Source organism: Colletotrichum abscissum, assembly GCF_030869225.1.
Source record: "Colletotrichum abscissum strain IMI 504890 chromosome Unknown Scaffold_40.1, whole genome shotgun sequence".
NCBI lineage: Eukaryota > Fungi > Ascomycota > Sordariomycetes > Glomerellales > Glomerellaceae > Colletotrichum > Colletotrichum abscissum.
This window is the reverse complement of record NW_026850321.1, coordinates 190,835-200,436: the sequence shown is the minus strand read 5'-3', so window position 1 is coordinate 200,436 and position 9,602 is coordinate 190,835. Positions and strand designations below refer to the sequence as shown.

General features: G+C 55.6%; 2 protein-coding genes across 2 annotated transcripts; one reads left to right on the top strand and one right to left on the bottom strand.

Annotated features, from left to right (window-relative positions):
• Positions 1 to 328: 328 nt before the first annotated feature.
• Positions 329 to 3,053, bottom strand: CABS01_12797 (mRNA-capping enzyme subunit beta; the record flags this gene model as incomplete). Its single annotated transcript, XM_060546149.1, has 3 exons — positions 329 to 502; positions 559 to 1,038; positions 1,101 to 3,053. The coding sequence occupies 3 exons, from the start codon at positions 3,051 to 3,053 to the stop codon at positions 329 to 331; spliced, it is 2,607 nt and encodes an 868-aa protein (XP_060395538.1).
• A 2,769-nt stretch (positions 3,054 to 5,822) lies between these two features.
• CABS01_12796 (proteasome/cyclosome) lies at positions 5,823 to 9,395 on the top strand (the record flags this gene model as incomplete). The annotated part of the gene is made up of 3 exons (XM_060546148.1): positions 5,823 to 5,962; positions 6,037 to 8,938; positions 8,991 to 9,395. The coding sequence occupies 3 exons, from the start codon at positions 5,823 to 5,825 to the stop codon at positions 9,393 to 9,395; spliced, it is 3,447 nt and encodes a 1,148-aa protein (XP_060395537.1).
• Between the last annotated feature and the right edge of the window lie 207 nt (positions 9,396 to 9,602).

Below are 9,602 nucleotides of genomic sequence, written 5' to 3'. Positions count from 1 at the left end.
AACAGATCTCTCACAGGCGTACTGTCACAAGTAGAAGTAGTGATGCGCTGTAGAGAGTGCCAAACAGCAAACGGCCGCGGCAACCAATATTTCAGTATTGACCAACCCCACGAGTGAACGAAATGTCAATCGGGTAACGAGCCCAGAAGTTCAAATCGAAGCACCCCAAGCCAGCTATGAAGAAACGACTCTCCAAAACACGCATCGCCTCAGTCCTTGACTCCCAAACGCAGCCACTCTGTTTTTTGGTATCAAACCACCCTAGCTACTTGTAGAAAAAGAAAAACGAAAAAAGGCAAGTTTTATGATACGTCCGTACAAATAAATATTACACAAATTCGCGGCTTTTGCGCGCGAGGACGCGGACGTTGTCGACGAATGCCTCAACAAGTTGCTGGTATTGATGCGGCTCGTTCCTCATGGCGCGGCGTTGTTGATCGATAACGATTTCGGGTGATAACTCTATTTCCAGTTCGTGTTCCTTGCTCATCTGTGAGGTGTTCTTTTCTCTTGTTAGCAAAGTCCATGGGCGACAGTTCCAAGCAAGCGTTCACTTACTCCAGGACCAGGCATCATTTGCGTCACTTGGGTCAAGTCGATCTGGTAGTGATTTTGCTTGTAGCTGAGACGGTCCTTGTTCCGGTCAGGGAACTTGTCTGCATGGCCGACAGCCACGCTTTCTAATTCCTCAACGGATCCATCCCATGCCATTTCGAGATTGATGCTAAGGCGGCAGTCGAGTGGGCATGTGGGAAGATGTAGGTGGATATCTGCCACGCGGGCCTTGACAATCTTGGCCAGGACCTGCTGCGTTTTTTGGTCATATGTGACTCGAACCTTGATTGAACGCCTGTTACCTAATAGGGAACGGACACAACCAGGCAGCCGGGCCTGCAGAGCATTTGGCAGCTCGTAGAACTTGTCAATCTCTCGTCGATGTTTGTATTGTACTTGTACTCGGCCGCGTGCGTTGGGGTTTCGGGGATCGGTCTGCACAACCATGGTGTTGAGGAATTCGTTGAGACCTTTGTGCTGAGCCTGCAGAGAAACAATGGGATTAGCTCTTGTGTTTCTTTCCCCATAAAGATCGGTAAACAAACCTCAGTCATGCTGCTTCTGAAAGCTAGACGCCCGGTATCGTGCAGAACACATTCCGAGCCTATCGCTCTCTCGACACGATCATTGGTGTCTCTGTCGATGAGCTGTCCCATCTTGGCCTCGATTTCGAACTGCACGCCACGTCCTATTATCTCCCCACTATCAGGATGGAGCGTGACATTCTTGAATAAGAAATCGGCGATCGTCTTAGACAGCTCTTCGTAAGGTCGAGTACCGAGGATGCTTTCCTCCCAAGGACCAAGCAGACTTTCGGCCTTTGGCGGCGGGGGCGGTTCTTGAACTGGAGGAGCGGTGGATCGCGCTGCCTCTGGTGAGGTATGGCGGCTGGTGCTATCCTGCTTGACAGACTCGGACTTGCCATTGATGTGCGGCGGCCCTCGTTTCTGGAGCTCGAAATTGGCTAGCTTGAGCCTCTTATTTTCTCGAGCATTCCAAGTCTGAGCCCAAATTGGGGGTGTCGCGTGGATCTTTCTCTTTCGTTGCATCACGGGTGACCTAGAGATGGCGGGTCCGCCATTGAGCTCTGCCGGCGGGGGCCGTGGCTCCTTCCGTTCCAATTCTCTGGGACTCAAGTCTCGGTCGGCGAGTTTTCTCTTGGCGGGCGTCGCAGCGCGTTCGCGTTCGGGTTCCACCATGTTGGTGACGCTTGGGTGTGGTCGCACTTCTGGTTCTGTCTGCCCACCAATGCTACTCGGCAAACTCGGTATTCTGGTCTTGGGGCTGACGCTAATACTTCGGTCGCGTTCACTATGTGATAATGATCTTCGTTCGTGGGTGCTGTGGGAGGAACTGGGCATGCGAACTGGGGGAGGTGGTGGTGGAGGTGTGGCTTGAGCGAGGTGTGAGGCGGATAGTCTCTGTTGATACGGGCTTTGTGGTTGTGTAAAGCTTGGTGCAGTGGAAGATTGTCGAGGCCCGGTCTGGGGCGGGCCCAGTGGGGTCGGAGGCTGCGAGAGCTGCCGGTTGAAATCGGGCGGCGGATGCGTCGTCGCCACAGGACTGCCGTGAAGAGGATATGGCTGGCCGGGATGCTGCGGATGCTGACTATGAGCAGATGTAGGTGTAGGAGTTGAATGGTTTGATTGTGAGCGCTGATGGAGATATGGGTGTCCGCTAACAGGGGTCCCAATGGGCGGTGTTTGAGGCATATGCTGCTGCGGTGGCGGCGGTTGCTGCTGTTGAGCGTACTGAGGCGCGGTTGCACCAGATGGATGAGGATAGCCGTCTCTCGGGGGGAACGCGTTGGATGGCGGATATTGCTGGTGTCGTTGCACAGGGCTGGCAGCTTCCTGAGACGGACCGGTCGGCGGGAAGGGGTAACCTCCACTGGGACCGCTAACGGAAGATGTCGGCGTATGACGATACGGAGACGGGCCTGGCATGGATGCACTCTGGGGTGATCGCGCATCGGCATAAGGGGCAGGAGCACCAGCTTGAAGGGGCGGCGGCGCTGGCCGGCCGGGATACGGGCCCGGAGTCTGATAAGGCGACTGCGGAGGATACGACGGGGTCGAGGCCTGGGGATGTACGGCATATTCCTGAGGTGCTGGCGGTTTACCGGGGGATGAATGCAATGCGTGACTGTACGCCGATTCTCTGAAGGCATAGGCCGTCGTAGCCTGGGAAGGCGTCGTGGGGGCCTGTTGCTGGTACGGTGGCTGTGGTGGCGGTTGTTGCTGTTGCTGCTGCTGCTGCTGCTGCTGCTGCTGCTGCTGTTGTTGGTGGTGGTGCTGCTGCTGCTGTTGCGGATGACGCTGATGCTTCGGCGCGAGATGCTGAGGAGGTGGATGCTGATGGCCATGGGCGTGAACATGAGTAGGATGGCCCGGAGGAGGGCCACCAGCGGCGGCGGCAGCGGCAGCGGCAGCAGCAGCAGCAGCACGCGGCCTCTCCCCCCCATCGTCGGACGTGTTCATCAAACTCCTCAAATCCATTGTGTGTAGCGGAGGCAAGGTGTGCCGTGCGTGTTGTGAGTTATAATCCCTTGCTCGCGTTTCTTTGTCTGGGCCAGCGCTCCGCCCAGCTTCTGCTCAGTTGCACAAGATTCGGCTTCGGCCTCTCAAACACGGCGGTTCATGTGTGCGACGAAAGAAACAGTTGGAAAAAAGGAGAGATATGATGGTAATCGGATGATATTTGCGAGTTCAGCGCGATTCTAACGAGACGGGATGGATGCGCAGGAGGCATTCATCACGCCGTCGTAGTTCAGTGGTGAGTCAAGTTGAGAAGATGGCAGAGATCGGTTTCGGGTTCGTCGTGTATTTCGGGATTCGGAGAGACGGGAAGGGCTGGAGGTCAGAGATGGCTCCCACCAAGGGCAGCAAGACATGCGCTGAACGTAGAGAGCGGTGCTGTTCAATGTCCAAAGAGGGACATGGGAGCGCAAAGGCGGCTCGTTCGAGATCGAGTTTGAAGGCTAGGGCGAGGTTGGAGGAAGAGGGGTCGTTTGTCGTTTGCTTGAATCGGCGTGGTTATGTGATATGTGGCAATTATCGAAGACGGCGGGCAGGTAGTGCGGTAGAAAATATCGTCGCGAGTGGTCGTCGTAATCGCAAGGAATCGGGCGGAGGATTTGGACGACGTGAACGGCACGTGGTTGGAGGGAGCTGAGACGAGCTATGTGGGTGGATGCGATTGAAGATGCGCGCTTGGGAGTGGGTTGGAGAGGGCGTCGCAAAGTGCGAATGGAAGCTCTGGTGTTTTGAGTGGCCGGGTACGGGTACGTGTGCGTGTGCGTGTGCAGCCTTGTTGCTTCGATGCGCTCTGGGTTGGTGTTGGTGGTGGTGGTGGAGGTGGTGGTGTGCAGAGACGAAGCGGGCGGATTGAAGATGGGGAAAGATATCTCAGCAAGAAAACATCTTGTCCTTTGCTGTTGGGTTGGAACTTGGCGTTGCGGCACTGGCTCAGAGAAGTATGTACGTAGGAGGGACCTGACTGTAACAGGACTTTGGGCCTTGAGGTACCTACCCAAGGTAGGTAGGCAGGTTGGCAGGTTGGCAGGTTGGCAATGTACCCTGTGGTAAGGTATAAAGTGAGGTAAAGGTGAGGTACCGGTGCAGCGTGCTCTGGCAAGAGCAAGCAAGAGAGAGAGAGAGAGAAAGAGAGAAGGGGACAGAGAGACGAAGCGTGTGCGTGAGACAGAAGGCGACAGGCGTGTGGGAAATTTGGAGACGAGAAAGAAAGGATGAAAATGGATTGGTCGCGCGCCGATCGCAGGTCAGGCTGGGCCCCAGTGAGGTGGTCTGGCTCTCTGCTCTGCTCTGCACTGCTCTGCTCTAGCACTGAGAACGGGCTCACTTCCCGTAGCTTGCTCAAGCCTCAAGGCACCTTGGACAAGGTAGGTAGAGAACCATTGATAGATGAGTGAGTGGTAATGGTGGATGCAGCCTGGTTCAAGGTAGCATCTGAAGCTGTACCATATTGCAACCATCCGCGAGATGCTGCTACTGGTAGGTGCAAGCCTTGCAAGGTATTAATGTAATTGGATACTATCTAGGTAGGTTGGTGGTGAGCTACAACCAGTACAGATGGACTGCAAACAAGCCGTGTAAGCAACCTGACATAGCTGGGAGCTTCCTAACAGAGAGCTTCAAGCTCAAGCTGACAGGAGAGCTATTGGAGCAAACCTTGAGCAAACCTAGGTAGTACAAGCTGAGCGAGCAAGTGGACAGACAGCCTCGTCAGAAACCCGGCCCGGACCTCACATAGGTACGAGTACGGAGCAATGTCGTTAGAAGGACAGGGCAGCTACCTATTACATAGTAGATGGTGTACGGAGTAGTCGTACATACGCAGTAAGGTACTTACAAGGCAAAGCCACGGCCACGGTGCGCTGCTTGAGCCTGGCCTCACAACCTGGCCCGGCGGCCCTGGGCCATCGACGTGTCGACCTGTCGGGGATTTTTATTTTATTTTCTGTCCTCCCTCCAATCTGGAAATGACACACTTGTCCCCCCCCCTGTCCAGGTCTTTTGGCCGGCTCTGGTGTCGCACTCCCGTGCCCCGGCTCCGCCTTTCTGTCTTGCTGAAAGTTGGAACGGTGCCTGGAGGAGGAGACCTACGAGGTGACCACCACGGGAAAAAGTGATGATCCGGGACCAGCTGGGGGCTGCCGACCTTATCTGACCTTACCTTACCTAAGCACCTCAAAAAGGTGGGTACGGGTTAACCGGCTGGCTTACCTCAGCATCATAGCTCCCGACTACAGAGCAACTCGGTGCACGGCGCACGCAAACAGACAGAGAAATCCGGGTGCGGCTTTGACCTTCTGCTCGCTTACCTAAGGCACAATACCTCAGGCTTGCTGACCCATCTTTACCTGGCACGCCTGCCCAGCTTTCCAAAGGAAGGTACGTACCTGCGACCTGAGTCGGCAAGGCGAGGAGGTATCCATAGGAAGGTACTGGTAGGCAGACTTGCCTGACGTGGATGCGTTCCCTTGCCTTACCTTAGCAGTGTGTAGTGTCGTGCCCTGAGACTCTGGCTGCATTCGCGCCTTTGCTTTCGACGTCCTTCTCTCCATCTTCAACGCTTCCTTCGAAGCTCCCATCACCACCAACCCCGAATCCAATTCCATCCCACCAAACCGCTCCGTGCGATACCATCCTGTCCATTCCGGCCGCACTTTATTCGAACCCATCTCTGTCGTCCATCATCGTACCCCGCAGCTCTCTTCAGCTCCGTCTTCCTGGCCACCTCTCGCAATGCCTGGCCTGGTCTCAGCAACCGGAGTCCTGGGCTTCCTAGCCGACGAGGAGCATGATCTCAAGGTCTTCGCCCTCCAGACTCTCAATGATGACATCGACACTGTCTGGACCGAGGTCGCTGGTGCCCTGAGTCAAATGTGAGCTCTATTCCTTTCCTCGCCACACTCCGTCTACTCGCCTTGTTTAGATCCAGCTAATCACCTCGATGTAGTGAGGCTCTCTACGAAGACGACTCCTTCCCTCAACGACAGCTCGCCGCCCTCGTTCTCGCCAAGGTCTACTACCACCTCCAGGCCTACAATGAGAGTATGACATTTGCCCTCGCCGCTGGCGACCTCTTTAAGCTCGACGCTCCCGGCGAATTCGAGGATACCATCATTTCAAAGTGCATCGACCAGTACATTGCTGCCTCTTCCGCAAAGCACACTGCTCCCGAGTCACCCCAAAACGATACCTCACTCCCCGCTCTGGCTACTACGTTTGCTAGCGGTGCTGCTGATGGGTCTGCCTTGATCTCCCCTACGACCCCCTTCTCCCAGACGACCCTCCCCTCCAAGTCTCTCCTCTCCCGAGTTTCGACCGACAACACCATTCTCGATCCCACATTCCAACCCGTCAAGGAAGGCCGCTCCGCATCCATCGCCCCAATCAATGATCAGGCGACTCAGATTGCTCTGCAACGTATTATCGAGCGTCTGTTCGAGGCTTGCCTCAAGGATGGCAGATATCGCCAGGTCATTGGTATTGCCGTCGAAGCCAAGAACTTGGAGGTTCTGCGCCGAGTCATCAAGCGCGCCGCCGATGACGAGAAGCATTCAAAGTCCAAGTCGTCGGATGGCCAGGGCCCCGCCGAGGAGCTCATGGAGTATGCATTGGGCATCTGCATGGACGTTGTTCAGGAGCGAAGCTTCCGCACTGAGATTCTGCGTTTGATCCTCGACCTTCTCAACGACATTCCGAACCCAGACTACTTCGCCATCGCCAAGTGTGTTGTTTACCTGAGCTCCAACGAGGAGGCTTCGCGCATGCTGAAGCAGCTCATCACGAGCGGCGACCGGAATTCAATCGCCAGTGCCTACCAGATCGCTTTTGATTTGTACGACAATGGCACTCAGGAGTTTTTGGGCAAGATCATCAGCTCGCTGCCGTCAGGAGAGCCTAGCAAGGCTGCCGAGAGCGACGCCACTGAGGAAGAGCCATTGATCGAGAACCAAGAGTCCTCAGAGGAGGAGCTGTCGGAGGAGCTTTCCAAGGTTTACCAGAACATTCGGTCAATTTTGGACGGCAGCAAGACCATTCAGCTGAACCTCGAATTTCTCTACCGCAACAACCGCACCGACTTGAGCATTCTTAACAAGGTCCGTGATAGCTTGGAGGGTCGCAACTCCATCTTCCACACAGCCGTCACCTTCTGCAACGCTTTCATGAACCAGGGCACCACCAACGACAAGTTCTTCCGCGACAACCTCGAATGGCTTGGCAAGGCTGTCAACTGGTCTAAGTTCACCGCGACTGCAGCTTTGGGTGTCATCCACCGCGGCAACCTTACGCAATCCCGCAAGCTTCTCGAGCCCTACCTCCCTCGCCAGAGCGGCTTGAGCAGCGGCTCCATTTTTAGCCAAGGTGGCGCTCTCTACGCCTACGGTCTGATTCACGCCAACCACGGCGCCGACGCTCTTGACTACCTCAAGACCCAGTTCACATCCGCCGAGGAGGAAGTTATCCAGCATGGTGGTGCCTTGGGTCTGGGTATTGCAGGCATGGCAACTGGCTCTGAGGAGATTTTCGACAACCTGCGCACGGTTCTTTTCACCGACTCTGCTCTCAACGGCGAGGCCGTTGGCCTTGCCATGGGTCTCATTATGCTCGGCACTGGCAACGTGCGAGCCTTGGAAGACATGATCACCTACGCCCACGAGACGACACACGAGAAGATTGTTCGTGGTCTCGCTATTGGCATGGCGTTGATCATGTTTGGCCGCCAAGAAGGTGCCGACGCCATGATCGAGGGCCTACTCAACGACCCTGATCCTACCTTAAGATATGGCGGTATTATGACTGTTGCTCTCGCTTACTGCGGTACTGGCAGCAACAAGGCTATTCGCAAGCTGCTTCATACTGCCGTTAGCGACGTCAACGATGATGTACGCCGTGTCGCCGTCATGAGCTTGGGCTTCATTCTCTTCCGTAAGCCTGGCAGCGTCCCTCGCATGGTCGAGTTGCTCTCTGAGTCGTACAACCCTCACGTGCGTTACGGATCTGCCATGGCGCTGGGCATTTCTTGTGCTGGCACCGGCCTGGATGAGGCCATCGACTTGCTCGAGCCTATGATGAAGGATCCCACCGACTTTGTCCGTCAGGGTGCGCTCATCTCTCTGGCCATGATCATGATTCAGCAGAACGAAGTCATGAATCCCAAGGTCGCTTCCATTCGCAAGACTCTGAAGAAGGTTGTCGGCGATCGCCATGAGGACGCCATGACCAAGTTCGGCGCGTCGCTTGCTCTGGGTATTATCGATGCGGGTGGTCGCAACTGCACGATTGGCCTCCAGACCCAGACTGGGAACCTCAACATGGCCGGCATCGTTGGTATGGCCGTCTTCACCCAGTACTGGTACTGGTTCCCGTTCACCCACTTCCTTTCGCTCGCTTTCTCACCCACCTCCATCATCGGTCTCGACCACGAACTCGAGATTCCCAACTTCAAGTTCCATTGCGCCACCCGTCCCAGCCTCTTCGATTACCCGCCGGAGCAAGAGGTCAAGGCTGAGGAGGGCCCTACCATGGTCGCCACAGCCGTTCTGTCAACAACTGCTCAGGCCAAGCGCAGAGCTCAGAAGAAGGAGCGTGCCCAGCGTCGTGAGAGCATGGACACTGACTCTGCCAAGCCAACGGTGTCCGACAAGATGGACGTGGACGAAAAGAAGGAAGAGACCAAGGAAAAGAAGGATGGCGATGGTGGAGAGAAAGAGGCATCTGTTGCTCCCGCCGACACCAAGAAGAAGGCAGAGAAGGAGAAGGTCGGGTACGATATGGAGAACCTGTCGCGCGTGCTTCCGGGCCAGCTCAAGTTCATCAGCTTCCCCGCCGGACGATACAAGCCGGTCAAGAAGGTAGAGTAGTTCTAACCCCTCGACTGCAGAGTGTTTTACTAACTCTCATTAGCCTACCGGAGGACCTCTGCTTCTACAGGACACGCAGCCTGACGAGGAGAAGACGCTCATCGAAGAGAAGTTGAAGAAGGTGACAACAGAAAAGGCCCCAGTGGCCGGCCAAAGCAACGCAGGCGGATCATCTGCGGGCTTGACGCCGCGCCAACAGCAGAACATAATCTCGCAGGCCCTCAGAGCAGGTGCTGGTGGTGATCTTCGCTCGCTGAATGAGCTTAGCGAGCTCCTGGGTCGGCAAAGAAGAGGTGACCTCGTAGGCGCGACTGATGAAGGAGGGGCGGCTGCAGCAGCAGGAGTGCTCACGGCAGTGGACGAGGACGGCGAGGGAGATGAAGAGGCGGACGTCCCACGAGAGTTTGAATACTTCACGGACAATGAGGAGGAAGATGACGAGGAGTAGCCATTCTCGCAAGCGAACCACCAGTATTTGTGACTCTGGGTTTGAGACCATAACGGTGTTTAGAGAATAGAATGGGGGCGGCGTAGAGCTAGTCGACTGCCATTCTGCCAAGGACAGTCGGGGGCAAGGAGACTTTGCCAGGCTGTACAATAGTGTAACAATCGAGTCATTCGTAAAGGTTGCTTCTTAAATGCGCGTAGACCCGTG